The 17,090-nt window shown below is 40.4% G+C and overlaps 2 protein-coding genes across 3 annotated transcripts in view; both read left to right on the plus strand.

Annotated features, from left to right (window-relative positions):
- Positions 1–1,735: 1,735 nt before the first annotated feature.
- LOC121617594 (leukocyte cell-derived chemotaxin-2-like) lies at positions 1,736–4,409 on the plus strand. The gene is made up of 3 exons (XM_041952786.1): positions 1,736–1,764; positions 1,886–2,031; positions 3,956–4,409. Exons 1-3 carry the CDS (start codon positions 1,736–1,738, stop codon positions 4,120–4,122), a joined length of 342 nt encoding a protein of 113 aa, XP_041808720.1. The 3' UTR covers positions 4,123–4,409.
- A 2,618-nt stretch (positions 4,410–7,027) lies between these two features.
- sh3pxd2b (SH3 and PX domains 2B) overlaps positions 7,028–17,090 on the plus strand; it is a 38,005-nt gene continuing 27,942 nt past the window's right edge. For both annotated transcript variants that reach the window (XM_041952203.1, XM_041952204.1), the window contains exons 1-2: positions 7,028–7,374; positions 10,232–10,312. In XM_041952203.1, coding sequence (XP_041808137.1) covers positions 7,303–7,374; positions 10,232–10,312 — 153 coding nt within the window. In that variant the 5' untranslated portion in view covers positions 7,028–7,302. The remainder of the gene's footprint in view (positions 7,375–10,231; positions 10,313–17,090) is intronic.

Raw genomic sequence — 17,090 nt, forward strand, 5'->3', positions numbered from 1 at the left:
TAGAAATAGGTAGATGGGTAGATGTGTAGTATGAAGCATACACTCAGTTGCCATCTTATTAGGTACATTTAGCTGAAACTGATGCAGTCTAATACAACAGTCCTGCAATAAAACCTTTCTTCATGAACGTTATAATGTTCAGTGGTTTGTTGACACTGTTTTAAAGACTTGTTGATTTAACTGTATGGTCATTTTTGGAGGCTACAGTTTGTGGTGCTGTTGAATTGAATTGCGTTCTACTGACAGGCATTTCTATTATTTTGTCCACTGGATTTATATCAATGATGGTGTTCTAAATAGAAGCACCTCTCTGTTTGATGCAACATAGTTTAACAGCACAACAAACGACACTACTGGGGATTGATTGGCTTGGTCATGTGAGTACAGACAAAATCATCTCAGAAGTCTGAGGAAACTAAATCCCAAATTGAAGGTAATCCCAAATACCAATATCACAAAAATGACATTTAATCCTTAATCCAGGAAAGTTGTTTCATGCCACATTCTCATTTTTAATCCTCGCCCCTTAACTCTCAGAGTACCTTTAATCTCTCCTCAAGATGTCCTGTTAAGTTGTGCAGTAGAGCATGAAAAGAGGGAAGATGAAGAATTGCAAAGCCCTGACGAGAATCCTGACAGCAACATCAAGGTGAAGAGAAATCACACAACAGCAAACGACCGGGGCTCTAAGGCTGTTACTCCGAGGAGGAAGGTCAAGAAGACAGGAAGAAAGGGAGCTCCAACGGGACTGAGAGGTGACACCAGCTGCACCAAACTGGGAGGCATCTGCCAGTCTAAGCGGTACATCTGTCAAGGCCGGTACCTTAAAGACAAGTGCTCGGGCGCAAAGACGCGGCAGTGTTGTATGCCAGGTATGGTGACACCGTCCCACATGAATGCAAACACATACCAGCAAATACGCAACCATCATAAAGGCGAGCTCAAGGTGAGAAGTCTCCAGCACATGAGCTCCTTCACGCAGTCACACAAACATACTTCTGATTTCTGGATTAGAAGGGTTGTGTGCTGCTCTTTCCTATCTGAGTTATGAAAATGTGCCACTGTGGGTGTGAGGCTGTATCAATGTCTGACACACCACTGATATAAAAAAAAAAAAATATATCAATACGTGACATTTGAATCGTGTCTTTCTGCTGTAATTGGCCTTATTTCCACATGAATGGTGCATGAGGTGACTCAGACTCAGTGGATGGTAAAATATCTTTTTTTGAATATAATTTCTATGCATGGCCTTTTTGAATGTGACACAGCTGCCTTTAAATGTATAATGCTTGGGGGAGAAAAGTATTGGCTTAACATGTTGCTTCTTTTTTCACCTGTCTCTGCAGTTGGAGCCTGGAGTGTCCTTTGTGCCGGACACCACAACAACAGAGTGAGGGCGTGTGATGTGCACGGCTGTGGAGCGTTCAACTCCAACAGGTGATTCTTGCAGATCTGATTTTTATGCTCAAACCTCAAGATGACTTATGCTGCAGCACGAGAGCTTCCAAGTGGAGATGAGTTGATAATGCAGCATTTCTGGTGTTGCATACCCTCTTTAACTGTTCACTGCGTGGCTGCTGACATGTCTTGCCGTGTGGGATCAACCTGTTTATGAGGTCGACATGACAACATCTTCATACCACAGAGAAAATGGATTACGTGTTCTAACATAACTGATCATTTAAGGTGATGTAACTTCAAGGTGCAGCTCATTTCTACCACCAAATCTATGATGATGAAGTTTATAGATGATTCCTCTGGGTGAAGGGCTGGCCAGACAAGTACAGTATTCATAGCCAGACGTTGGTGAAATATGACAAATTGGAACAGGCCTTTAAGGAGGGTTGTGTCACTCCAATCTTTTCTATTGCTCCCCTTGCAGAGGTAATGATCTACATAAAGCAGTGGACCTGGTGTGTGATGACTATGGTATTATCAACACTCCATTCTCCGGCTCTCTGGCGGGTCCAGTGAGTCGGAAAGACCCCGCTGGGAATCAGTATGATGGGGTGAAACTTCTGAATGATGGTAAGAAGGACGAGATATCAATGCAGTGCTTGAAAGTGAGTGCAGCAAGGGAAATAAACTTTGAAGATTGTTAATCACACTTTGACAGGATTCAGCCTCTGAAAGTTTTATTTCAATCAGCGTTGACATAGGAACCAATGTTAAAGTCAATAATTTTGAGTGCATCTATCTTCTAAATAGGAGAAAAGTAAACAGTTCATTTTCGCTTAATGATGACTGCATAGTAAAAAATCAACAAAACTAAGAGCCTGCAGCCACGCCAGCAGCCCTGTGAGGCTGTAATGCTCATTGTGAAGAAGGATAGAAGGTTGGACAAAAACATGATGGCGCCTGTTGAAAAGTCAGACAAAGTTCACAAGGATTCATCCAACAGTTGTCGAGATATTTTACTGAACCATAAATTTTAACCCGCTGGTGGCGCTTGAAGAAAAGTCAGCAGATGGCCAAAGGATTGATCATCTGGGAACCATGAACACCTGTCCAAAACTGGTGCCAATCCATGAGGTAGATGCAGAGATATTTCAGTCAGGACCAAAGTGGTGGACAAACCAACTGACTGACCAATGTTGCCATCCCTAGGTTTTTTTTGTTGTTGTTGTTGTTTTACACTAGATGCCATACTTTCAGTTGCTACAACAGGAAATAATTAAAAAGCAATAATTGTACTGTTAATTGCAAGTAAATTCCTGTAATCTGCAGTGTATAGGGCCATGGCTAGGGCAAAGTCAATGCAAGGTTATTATGGTGTCTGCATTAGCTGGGGATGAAAAGAGGGAGTGATTTAGGGGGATTAGTCAAGGTGTTGGAGGGGGGCGGCGGCTGAATCTCCACTGAACTCCTGGTTGCCTCTGACATCAGGACACAGCTGCATGCGAAGCCCCATCAAAGCCTGTTCATGGGTAATGACCCCCACTAAGAGCCATCATTACAGAACAAAGCAACGCATCAGCGCGTGTGTTTGTGTTTGTTGAGCCTGGCGGAGGAGCGGACATATGCCTTCGCAACGTACAGTATGTTTGTGTCGGCGTGCTTGTGCAAGGGAGTGCATTTTGAGAGCATCCTGCGTTGATAAGGCACTGGAGTGATGAGTAAACATCATTAGTCCTCATTCTGCCTCTCGCCCTAATTGAACTGTATTATCAGAAGAACACATGTACTGTCAGCTCCTTTCATCTCAGGGTAAAGCACAGACATGATTAGACATCACAGAGACACATTACCTCGCCATGATACCCACATTAATGCTCAGACACTCATCATTAGGAGCTTGTAGCATTTAATGATGGTGTTGAGTTGTGGACTAGCCTACTTTTGGGTTGTTTGTTTCGAAGTTGGCAGCTCGCTTGTTTTTGTCTGCAGAGCGGCAAAAGGGAGATGGTGAGACAGATGTTATATAGGGTCTTGAGTCTATGTTGATCCATTTGGAATTAAAAATGAGCATCTGTGATCCAGCTAGATCCACATTGCATATTAGCCAATTGTATACAGCACATTAAGAGAGATTTATAGCTTTTAGGGGGAAGCAGTTACCCAAGGTGAGGGAAATGCTATGACTCCTTTGTCCATTGATTCCTATATATCCACTAACCTGCATAGAAACAGGCCTGCACCCACTCTCTCCAGTGACTGGAGTCAATTATATGTGATTCATTTCCCACAAATGTATCATCAACATTAAATTAAGAGGTAGAAATTTGCCCTAACTCCCAAAAATCTTCTTAGTTGTGACAGTTGCTCAGTCTTGGCATCAGCACTATGTCTCTCTACTACAAGATGTCACTAATATTCTCAAATTATTGAAGGAAAGGGGAATGCAGAGCAACAAAAAAAAAAAAATACAATAAAAAATAAATCAGCAGGTCCAAGCAGGAAATAACAGGGGATTAATGTCTTCAAAACATTTTTTTCCCTGTGTGTCAACCAGTGCACTGTGTTAAGATCTTCAACATCCGTCCTTATCGTTACGTCGGCCCGGTGGCTCAGGGAGAAGCCTTGGGTTATCTGTTGCCACTGCAGGAACGCTTCTCCGGCATCACGTCACACCTGGAGCTGCAAATGTGTGACGGCACTGACCCTTCACCTTTCATATGACCTCTCCTCACTCAACTTACCCTCAATCCTTCACTTTTTGCAGTGCTTAATATTAGAGCCATGACCCTGCAGATAGATTCTCTGATGCCTAAAAATGATTACGACACCTTATATTAGTTCAGACTTTTCTGGGTCCTGAAAAATGCTTTTTTTTGGCTAGTCTATGATACAACAGCCCCAATCCTCTCCATAGAATACCAGCTTACAAAACGTTGCTCTCTCTAATGAGATCATTTCAAAAATAGATGTCTCATATTATGTTAACCACATTGTTTTTTCCCCTAACGACGAGCCTTTGTGTCCATTTCTCCATTTTTTTCAGCTTTTTGTTTTAGAGTTTTTTCCGCCCACTGAATGCCATGTTCTATCTAAAGTTTACTGGAAAAGCCAAATATGCCCTAATGATACTGACTCTTGTCCTCCTGTCTGAAAAATGTTCCATCCCATGACATGGACTCATATGACCCCTTTTACATAATCTCTTTATATTTTAATGATGCAATCACTTCTTACTTTCATTTCTACTTTTGATTGAAGTGCTTTTTATTTCCCATAATCCATAAAATGTACACTGTACCTATGCAGAGAGTCACATTGCTTGTCGTAAAAAATAAATTGCTTCCTATATTCTTAACTTGCTACTACAGTTCTGACCCCTGATATTTTCTCTGTAAAGCAGCCATCATTTTCATTTATCAGCTGCAATTCTGCAAGAGCTTTGCCTCCTCCTCAGGCAGGGGGGGACTGCCACATATGCACTATTACTGTAATGATCACAAATGAACAAAAGATGGCGCTGTCTTGCAACAAAATTGCCAGTCAAATCTGAACTATGGTCATTCGTCTTCTTAAAATCTCTAAGTTACTTATGAAATTGTTGAAGTTAAACAATTACAGGAAAACAGTGTGATATCAACAGGGAGAAAATTCCATCATTATACTTACAAAGCAGATTTGTGAGACACAATTAGCCCATTTCCAGCCTAACCCACCACAGCTTTAACTATCCCATGACTGCTAGAGAGGCATTAACCACAGACACAGGAAAACACCATGTGATGCAATGTCAGTGAGTCAAGCTCCATGGTTCCTTCTTTCCATCCCATCTCTATACAAGTGTTCAAGGTTTGTATTGAGTTTCTATGTAAGTGTACAAACTTTCCACCATTATCAGTATTATAGGGACAGTTATTAACTGTCCCTATAATACTGATACCACAGCAAGGACAAGAAACCTGTGTTGGATTTTGACTGAAATGCAGGTTGGGACACATGTGAGCAAATTTCAAAATTATCCACATTTCCCATATACAGCATAATGCATTTTTTTAATTCACTTGCTGTTTTCCTTTAGACATCTTAAAACTGACCTGTAGGAGGTGCAATAAACAACAAAATACAGTCATGTTAACGCTGATCACTTGAAAGTCCTCTCCAAGCTGCACGCATTTCTATCAGTCTAGTCGGTTTTATTTTAAGGCTACGCAGTCCAATATCATGCGTTTGCCTTGATGGGCTTTACAGTCTGTAAAACGGACACCAACCAGGGGTATATGTACATCAGTGGTGCGTAGAAGGATTGTGAGTAACTAACTCAACTAATTTGAAAAAAAAAGAGTACGATTTGATTAAAAATATAACCTGTGTACATGCAGTCAGATACCTACAACACACGACAGGTGAGAGTCCGTGAACTAGCATAGCTATTAGCAACAGAGCATAAAGGATGAAATAGTAGTTAGCTAGCTAAACCTTGACGTTAGCTTACGCTGAAGTCACGGGTTTAATTAGCTGATAGGTAAAAGTAACTGATAGCTAAATGGTTGATATAGTAAGCTAAAAGTAATAGCTAAATGGTTTCAACGGTTAATTAAAAATTGAGTTAGCTAATATAGCCAAAGTAATTGCTAAATGGTTAACATTACGTTAGCTAGCATGAAAAAGCAATGGCTAAATGGTTGAAGTGGATAGCTTGGTTAACTAGTTGTAAATACTGTCTAAACGGTTCAAAAAGTTAGCTTAAAGTAATGGCTAAATTTAAACAGTAAACTATCACATGAGTCACCTAATATAGCTTAAGTAATGGCTAAATGCTTTTATGCTACTGCTAAAGGTTGACATAATGTTAGCTAGCGTTGACAGCAATGGCTAAAAGGTTGAAATGGTTATCTTAATTAACTAGCTAAAAATACTGGCTAAATTATTCAAATCGTTAGCCAAGTAATAGTAATAGATAAATGGTTGAAAGTGATAACATTAGTGTCAGCAAGTTGTGTGTATACATAACAGGCTTAACATTAACCAAAGTGAGCTGAATGTTTGACAGATGGACACAGAGTTTAATTGTGTGGAAAAAATAAATCAACAACATTCACTTTGGTAACGAGTAACGTTAACATTAGTTAATAAGTTTGTTAATATCCGGTTGATCATATTCAATAAACACATTTGGAACAGAAAAGGTGGTGTTAATGTGGCAGCGCTCAGGTTATATTGAGTGTCATATCATCTCATCTTAGGCTATATTATAAAATTAGGCATTACTATAAAAAGCAAACATTGCTTAAATACCCTTGAGTTTGATGTTGCCTTTGGGTGCTGCGTCAAAGATTGTCAATAATTGCTTTTTTCGGTATGATTTATAATATTTCACTCTCCACTCACTTTTTCCAATCTGTGTATTTTTGTGGACTGTGTACATTTAAAACTGTTTGATAAATGTGGAACAAAATATTCACAGTAACGTTCATACAACTTTAAATCAGTGGATTGAACCCGTGGCTGAGTGATCCGTCTGCCTGTGGTTTGCTCTGACGCTGGAGGGTTGGTCCATGGAGCATAATGTAGCGTCCCAGTCGCTCAAATGGGAGTGGGCGAGCTGGGATAGGCTGGGAGTTTGGTCGGATCCGTCAGTGGAGCAGGACTAGGCACAAGAAAAACGAAGAACCGACTGATTGCTAACTTCTGGCCTGTGAGCGGCTGAATGTTGGACAGGAAATTTGACGCAGACAGCTTTACGGAAAATAGCATTTGTTGCATTCAGAGGTTCGCCGATCTGAGCGGCGCGGATGACAAAGAAGCGTCGCCGTGCAAACTTTCTCAACCGGGTTTGATCGCTCGTAAAAACCCAACAGGGAGCTCTGTTTTTCTCCCCAACGGAGGCGTAAAGAAGAGGACACCATGCCACGGCGCACCGTGCAAGAAGTAACAGTGCAAGATGTCCAGAAGCGGAGAAATCCGAACAAACACTACGTAAGCCTCATTTCATTCTCACAACAGCGCTTTGCTGCTTAAAATGAGCAGCAGGTCGATGTTACATTGCAGTTCTTCTCCCTTTCCTGTCGGGTAAAGTAAAAACAAAGAGAGTGTCAAATTACAGTTTACCAAGCCAGCCGAAATGCTAAGTTAGACTTAGTCAGACTCTTTTGACTAGTCGTGGTTTTATTATGAAGACACTCAGCACCACAGTAAACGCCGAAACCGATTTAGGAATATCCTAGCAAACCGTACAGTAACGATAAAGATAATAAACAGTCAAGTTTGCCACCCTTAAGCTAGTTCTATTGTCTGATTTAAGTTGCTCCTCAGTGCTTTTCAGGTAATCCTCTTGAGTGTATTGTAGGAAATAGTGTTGGCTTTACCAGTTCTTTGTTTGGGTGTTAGATTAACCAGCAACTTTTATCTTTTACTCTTTAGAGGGATTGCGGTCAGTATTGTTGTTTTGGGTAACATTAAGGAGCATTCAGATGGATCAGGCTCATGTGACTGATGACTCTCAGTGTCTGCGTACCTTTGAGTGACTATCAGTAATTCAGTGTCACATGTATATATGTGAATATAGACATTGTGCTATCACTACCAGAGTCTGCAGTCTTAACAAAAATTCCTCCGGTGGTTTCCATATGCTTACTGCCATGTGTGAGCCGTCATAGATTAGACGGTCCCAGAAAACATCCTAATAGGCAAATTATTCCAGTCCGCAAACTATCCAGACTAATCCCCACCAGGGTAGAGTTCAAATAGAGCATCCCAGCTTTGTCTCGCCTCAGGCTCTCCAATTTAGTCAGAAAAACATAGCTATAGGCACCAGTAACCAGGAAGTATAACTAACAGAGTTTCTAAGGTAATCACAGTGAACACACAGCAATGTTTGAACAAGGGAAGGGCTGACAACTTACTCAGAATATTTTTTTTCTGTGGTGTTTAGTTGATGGAGACAATAAAGTGATAGTATCCTGATGTCTGTAAGAGATGTCAGGCGATACTACTGCCATTATCTTATTAAGTATCTCTCTATTGCCATATAGTGTCTTTGCTAATTCAGGGGATCAGCTCAAATCCCACTACTGTGTGTGTAGGGCAGGAGAAAAGTAGGGATAGGAGGAGGAGTTAATGTGTGGATATTTTTCCTGTTTCAACCATCAGTCCCCTCTGCTACTGGAAAGCTTGTGTGGGAGACAAGAATGTCAAGAAGACAAAGAGCTATTGCTTGCTTTTCTGCAATTTATAAACAGTGGCACTGCTCTTGTCTGAAAATGAATATTTGGGGATGCATGTGGTTGAATATGTCAGTGTTAAAGTGCACGCAGTCACTTTAACACATATGACATCATAGGATGTAGAGGGCCAACACTGCGGGCCAGTGCAAGGCCTTAGTAGGTGTTAGTGTTAGTTCCGTGTGCATGGTGTGTGGCTCTATGTGCGCTCATACACATATGTTGGTTTGCATCCAGCTATGTGTGAAAATGATTCCTGGGTTGAGGGACCAACAGACCTTATACCACTGTGAATGTTAGTGGTCAAGGACACAGAGTTCTCGAGGTCCTGTGTCTTCTCCATCTGTCTGTTTGGTCTCTGGTGCAGGCCATGTGGTTTAGTGCCTCTGCTACTCTCTCTGTACATGCAGTCCGTACACCATAAATCCTCCACAACCCTGTTGGCGTGGTTAAGAGTACAAAAAGCAGCTGATCTCGGCTGCTCATCAGAGTTGAATATATAATGTAGACAGGAAAAAAGAGGCCTTGCATATATAAGAGCATTTTATTGCCAGTATTAGTGTTTCATCGATCAGATAAGCTTTTAAAGCTAAAGTTATAGCTTTCCTTTCTGTCTTCAAAGTTATGGCTCCAGCCTCATTTGAGCTTATTTGTAATTGGCATTTTTATTGACTGTAGGAATGAAAAAAGGTCGTCATACATCCTTTTGCATATAATCGTTCTTCCCCTTAATTGTTGAGAATTTAGTAGTCGGTAAATACTAGTTGGCAACATACAATATTGCTCATCTTACTTTATACTATATGTTCCGCCATTGGTTTAAGTTTGTAGACACACACACTGAATTTGGAAAAAATATATCCTGTTTTCAATAAAGACAGCTTCCCTGTGGGCCTAAGCTCTTGTAGTTGGTCTGACCGTGTCCATATCTGACTCGAGTGCCCTGAAAGAGACAGTGAGGCCAAAGAAGGTCTGGGACTGGGGCCAGCAGCATTCAGCCAGACGCAGCGAGCCACCAGGGAGTTTCCGATCACCTTCTTGCCTCTCCCCTCTTCTTCTTTTTTAGTGAACAACATACTATTAAGAACTGCGTCTTATTTCCTATAGACCACAACCACTAGATGGCTTTAGTTTGATATTTTATGATGTTAATATGAGGCAGATGGAATGTACTGTCGCATATGTACAAGAAGGAAAGTTTTAACTTAGTACCACAAATGATACAAAGATAACAACAGTTTTTATTGTTGCTTTGCCTGCTTAGTTGTTCGTGGCAGTTCCTGCCCCAGAAAGTTTCCCAAAGAGCTGCAATTTTGGAAATACAGCTTAATCAAATCTGCTGCATTCATACAGGATAATGACTTCCTCTTCAGCAGGAAGTGATGCAAATGGACTGGGAAATGAAATGATAGGATATCCCTTTAGCGTTCCTGTGAACGGATGATGACACTGACTACTGCCTGATGTTGCCTGAGAAGTGTGCTGTCTTCCTTTCCTTATGATACCCTCTCTAGGAGTGATGCCCTGGGGGGATTTGGATTATGAAGTGGATGATACTAATGGCTGTGTATTAGTTTAAATATTCCAGTTATTTTTGTCTTTTGCTTTTCCAGGTTTACATTATCAAAGTGTCCTGGAGCGATGGCAGCACAGAAATCATTTACAGACGCTACAGCAAGTTCTTCGACCTGCAGGTGAGTAAGTGTGTTGGTGTTATGGGAATGTCTTTTAATATTGTAGATGTGTGCAGTTGCACGTTTTAGGGGGCAAGCAGTGTGACAAGTTATAACAATTACACCAGCGAAGACTAGCATGGGTCAGGAAGTGAATGGAATGGACTCTCTCAGTGCAGCACTGTCCCCCTGTAGACCTAGTGCTTGAAGCCAAGCTCTCCCTGCTCCACCCATATGACATTGGTAATTATATTGTGCGAGAGGAGTCGGAAAATGTCCCAATGAAGTTAATAGAGGACAGTGATGAATGCGACGACCTCACTGACGACCACAGAAATGTCTGAATCATTCTCGAACGTCACGCTGGCAGTGTGTGTTGCACAAGGAGGGAATCTCATTAGTATCCTAGTTTCTCTTCCTCTTTCGAAGGTAATGGATCTGGGGCCCTGGCCATGTCTGAGCTTAGAGAGCATGGACTCAAGGAAAACCAGAAAGGCAACCGCTTTTAATGAGCACGTAGTCGATTTAGGCGAAGCATACTGTCATCCCTAATTGGATTAAATTCCTTTTAATTGATTAGGATGGTCAAAGCATGAGCAATGAAATAAAGAATTATACTGCACCACAGAGGTTTCTCTGAGCCTGCAATTGTAATGTTAACCAAAGTAATGCAAACTATTTCACTACTAATTTCATTTGTTTGACTTATGCCTACAAAAGCTGCCAACAATCTTACTTATAAATCAGCTCATATCACACTTAAAATTGTTTTTAATCATAGGACCTTTCTGTAGTTGCAGCAATGCCAAAATAAAAGTGCATGTATAGCTATGAACAGTCATTTTTATAGTGTAATGGAAACAGATTGGCTAAAAACATCGACTAAGTGCGAGCCTCTGCTCATTACTGATAACATTGAAAGGTGTATTAAGTCATCAGTGCCCATTGTTGAACTATTGTCAGTAAGAACAGGAACAACACTTAAAGAACTTGTTGCCTCTTACACAAGCACAAACCCCATCCCTCTTTCTCATTATTACTGTGGACTATAATTTGGTTGGTTGATCATTTGTCCCTGGGTTCTGAAGATATTCTCTGTTACATATATACAGAATTCAGACTATGTAATCATTATTTATTTTTTTAAGTTGCGTCTACAGTAAGTTAAGATGAGTCAGGGATTTCCCAGCATTGGTTATTGAGTAAGTTTGGTGTCATTGTTCAGCTGTGGCACTGCTTTGCTTTTGATGTTTTTGGCTCAAGAACAAGGCTTTTTAGACTTTGAGTGGTGTGACCACGTGAGTGGATGAGATTGAGAGAGTTTTCTTTCAAGTATAGGCTGGAAAGTGAGGTTTGATAGACAGACGTCTTGGCGTGGGATGAAATAATTGTTTGATTTGATTGACTTAACATGTTGTCATTTGTTTGTTAGGAAGCACAAAAACTCTCGTGTTGCCTTTTTTAAACAAAACATCCACAAATATTGAAAAACCATCAGTATCATCAATAGGATATCATTCCATACTTGCTACATCCTTACGTCATCATAGGTTACCAGTCACGTCATTAATGGCGGTGAATTGGATGAGCATGTGTGAGATTTTTTCAGCGGGGGCATTCCCTGCTGGTGTTTTCCCCCTGCCATGCCACTCAGCTTCTGCCTGCTGTGCTGACAGCCTGTGGGTGGGCTCTCACTGGCGACGGAGATGTAGATAAACCCAGCTGGAGAGATTACAAGCCAATCTCTTATCTCCTGTTCTGTTTGGCATGGAGGTATTATAAGCCACCTTGAGGCTGTGGCATTTCTTACAGAAAAGTGGCAAGTTAGAGTGATCAAAATCTCATCAGCTCCATATGATTAAGGGATTATATATGTTTTCTGTGCCAGCATTGTTAATAGAATTTGTAGAAGTTGGTTTTTGTAGTCTTTTTACAAGCTGATTTTATTGTTTCAACCTTTTACACTGTGGACTATGATGATGAATAAGGCAGTGGTTTGACATCATCAGGCATCATCCCAGGTGCCTGGCCAGTATAGTAACATAGAGCTGAGTCATTCAGCTTCTCTTGTTAACGTTTCTTCATTTCCTGTCATCCCCCGTAGCTCTTTTTACATCATATCCTGGCCTTTGCCCATCTGCTCTGGTCATCTCTCATGTGGCTTGATGCTGCTGTTTTGTTGTGGGATTTTTTTGGGTAGAGTTATATGAATAGAGAAAAGATGATACTGTTGAAAAAAAGACAAAAACACATTGAGTGTCTCTGGTCATTCCAAAGCCTCAGAGCCAGACAGGAAGTATTATTCACCCCTCAACACAGCTGGCCCATGCAGCGGATGCCTTTGTTCAACCAAGGCAACATGCTTTTTGTGTGATCACAGACTGTGTTTACTCACTCAGTCTGACTTCAATGTAATTTCTACATTTTTTAGGGGAATTTGTATTCTTCCAGACCTGTTTGGTTATTATCATTTAAACCCATTTGTATACATTTTAGATTTGGATGACACATTATCAACCATCTTTCCTCTATATAACAGGTAAAATCCAGACCAAGTTGTGTTTAACAGACAGTTATCCTGATGCCAAGGAGAAAAGCACACACAGGGAGTCATTAGATAATTATAATCTTAATACTAATTTACATTCCTTCACCTTTTTAAACATAGTTCTGTTGTTCTAACTTGCCCAGGAATAATTCTTTTACAAGGCTAAAGTATTTATTTAATAGAGGTGATAAACAAGAATAGTATAGAATTAACTGCACATCATGAAATCCATGATCTGCTTTGCAACACAGCTGACATCATGTCTCTAATTACTGATACCTTACATGTCTGAAGGATTCACTTCTTGAAAATACTTGACCAAGAGCCAGATGTTTTTCTCACCTTCAATATTTCTGCTACTTCTCGCCCGTCTTTTTCCTGCAACACCCAAACCAGTCTGTAACAGCTACCCCTAAATAGCAGCCGGGAATTCAGTATCCATTTCTGCATACTGGTGAAGGACTCGATGGTGACATAGAATTATTGCCTGCGCTTATGCATAAATGTATGTAATGCAAAGTATATGTTTAGTCTTGCAAGCTGTTGAATACTGAGAGAATGAATTGATCAATTAGCATTTTTAACATACAGCCTCTGGGGGTTTTCTTCCCTCTGTTTCAGTGTTAAATTGTGAACAAAAATAGCCTGATCTGTTGCTTCAGACAGATGGAAAGTGCAGAGATTTTTTTTGCCATGGGGTCATCTTAGTGGCTTTGCAATTTTATTTCCATGTCACTAAGAACAGTTTCCATGCTGCACACGTGTCCATTCGACTTCACAAGCTTAGTCTTCAAGCATTCCCACTCGCTTTGGATGCAGGATACACATTTACTTTAAAGCTGTAGGAAAAAATCCAATATATCACTGCATGCTTATTCAGAGTTGCACAGCTGTCATATTTTCCATCTGCAGTAAGCAAGTAACAAAACTTTGTAAGGGGGGCAGTTTGTTTTGCTTAGAGCGGTGGGGCTGCCTGTTGTGCACATTTCACCAAGCAGCAACAATGCGTTCATTTCCTTCTTGTGCACAGTAACTTTTTCAGAATAAAATGGGCTTTATCCTGAAGCAGCGCAGTTTGTTCCTGGAACAATAACCTGAAACATGTTTTTGTTTAGGCAATGAAAAATAGGTACTCAAGCTCTGTTAGTGGTGTTTGTGTTATGGATCTAGAGGGCGTGAACTAAATATTGCGATTAATAATTATAGTGAATAATTTGTGACAATATCAAGTAATTAATCCACTGAATTGTCCTTAATAGATGAATTGATGCTAAGGCTGCATTTTTCAGTTGATTCAGTGAAACTGATGAATACTTAGAAAGCTATACATCCACAATACACAATTTTCAGATACATCTGTGTTCGTTTATGACTTCTGGGGATGGTACTGCCTTCTTAAGCAGCATGGCCCAGGATCACAGTAAACCATGTCTTGATTGGGACTGGCCAGCATGATTCACAGTTGTCTGTCAAATGATTAGCCTTTATTGGGAGTGGTCATGTTTTCGGAAATTGTTGCTGGTTGTTTGAGAGACAACAGGCACAAATAAACCCACTTGCTATCGCCCTCACATGCATGACTCCTCTTTAAGTGGCAAGAAACCAAACAGAAAATGACTGAGCCTAGCTGGAGCTACAAACTGCCATAAGAATTGAGATTGGGAAGTTGTGCTTCACATCTTGTGATTGACTGGTGATCTATATGGGGCACACACTGCCACTTGTCCAGGGCATGCTGGGTTAGGCTCCAGATCCATTGACTAAGAATAGAGTAAATGGGTATACTGATGTATGCATGGCAATTGTGCATCAGCACAAGTGGGTGGAGGGCAGTAAATGACACTCGATAAATTCTGTCCAGAAATACAGTATGTGATTAAACTCTGGCCTTTCAGTGTGGCGTTTTCCCACCAAAACAGTAACTCCTGTAACTCAGGGCTTAGAAGATAGCATTTAAGAAGCCCAAGTAACATTAGAGCCAACGTTGCTTTAAAAACGGCAACACTTCAACCAAATGCTAAGTTCAACAATTTTGGATTTTCTGAATTGGTCTGAGTTTCAGATATTGTTTATCCTGAGGGAGCTATCCCTATCATAGCGAAAGATTAAACAGAACCAGACAATAGCAAATACATTAATAATTATTTTATTTGTTTTCTCAAATTTAAAGTATATAACAATATATATCAATACCGAAATGTATAGTTACATATATCATGATAGAAGATTGTACTGATATTACCCACCCTTTTTAAATTCTCAGGGAGGAAATCACATTGCTTCATTGGTCAAATTTAGAATCCAGGGTTGGGCGCCTTTTTATTAACTGAAGTGTGCACTGAGCCACAACTGCACCCTTGTGTGCTGTTGTTAAACTGACCCTCTGCTGTGACCTCTCTGAAAAGAGAATATTCCCAAAGGGACTAACTAAAAGGACAATTATTTTGACCATATTTAGACTGACCATACTAGGTAGTAATGTCATTCCCAGTCCCCAGAAATTGCACATTAAAAGATAAATATGTTATTTACTGATCCATCCATCCATTCATCCATTATCCATACCCACGTATCCTGTGCTGGCTCATAGGGGGGACTGGATAAGCCCATATCAGCTCACATTGGGCTCATCCTTCATTTTCTATTCTTGTGAAAACAGGGAAAGCAGTCATCGGTAGTATGAAGCATAATATTTTTTAGTAGCATATTTTGTGCAGGTTTTGGTTAATTTCTGTACAGAAAGCTTCCTGGAATATAGCCAAACAATCAAGCTAACCTACCATTTTAATTCCAGAGCTACTGCAGTTGACAATAAGCACGTGGCATTATGCAGTATAGCATGTTACACTGTTAACATTGAGAGCTACAGCCAATGCATGATCTCTTTGTTCTCGCTGCTTAATAACTGAACTAATAGCTCAGCCTTCCACAAATGAGGGGGTGTTGTGGTAACAGTATGGTTCTCTGCAAAGGGTTAAAAATGACCTCAAGCATGACTGTATAGTGGACTGAGTGTAAGAATCAGAGGTCTACTGAGATTGGCATGGTGCAAAGAGGGTAGCCATTGTTCTCTGGCGTTTTATGCTCTCATTCAAGAGTCCCAGGCCTCTTAGATCTTCTTTATTGGGCCTTTATTTGAAAGCTGATGATGTGGTTAAAGCGGATATGGAGTAGACAAATTATAGCCGCTTGGAAGATTACGTTAGTCTCTGAATCAGCAAGAATTTGGTAAACGAAATAACAGTGCTTAAAAGTTTATTCGTAGTATTATGCATATCAACAGCCTGGTAATGTGACAAATTATATATTTGTTCTTCTTCTTCCTCCTTATATCCCTTACATCCTTCTTCCTGTTTGTCTACATGTAGTCAATCATTGACTGAAATGTGTAAGCCTCTACAGTTAAGAGACTGTGTGCTGTGAGCAGATTTCATTCATCATTCATTCATTTCATTCAGAAACAGTTTTCATTCAAAGTTTAGTCATTCTTTCTGTTATTCAGTTTCCCTGGTAGATTATAGCTTAGCTGAGGAAATCTAGGTGTCTTATAAGCATTGTTTGGAGTAATATCACCTGATCAGGCTTTGGTCAAGAGTTTGAATTTAACTTTTGACACAGTTTTGAATATTCTGACAGTGTCGTCACAAGCACAGAGTCATGGTAGATATACAGAAGTGATCATTTTTGTTTTAGCCATTGTTTAATGTGATCAGTGTCCACAATTACTATCTATAGCTGTCATTATACAATCCATATAGTATACTAATGCGGCATGGATTTCCTTCTAACTGAAATGAACTCAGCATGATACAGTTTACAATAACATACTTCAGAATAGTCTTGGAAAGGCATGTGGAGCTCGACCGTGGCCCGCCTTGCCTGTCATCCTCCTGCATGAATATTTGATGTCGGGTGCATGATGTAACTGGTATTTTGAAGAGACAGCTTTACTCTCTCCAGATGCCTTTTCTTGTTTGAGTGGCTCTGATTACAGAGTAGATACAAGGTTTGGAGTAGACACAGAGACTGGGTGTGTCTGCACTCACAGTCAGACACATGGGAACAATTACATGGTGTGGGGCATTGGCTCTTCTGTGTTTGTCTCTTTCTCTCTGCCTGTCTCTTTGTTCATGTTGTCTCTCTGAAGGTGATACTACATCAGTGATGAAGCATCTGACTCTTAAGCCAAGCAGATTGTTGCTTAGTGAGTTTATTGTTCCTTTTTGTCCTTCTCTGAATTCCTTCTGTGCC

Source organism: Chelmon rostratus, chromosome 14 (genome assembly GCF_017976325.1).
Source record: "Chelmon rostratus isolate fCheRos1 chromosome 14, fCheRos1.pri, whole genome shotgun sequence".
Taxonomy (NCBI): Eukaryota; Metazoa; Chordata; class Actinopteri; order Chaetodontiformes; family Chaetodontidae; genus Chelmon; species Chelmon rostratus.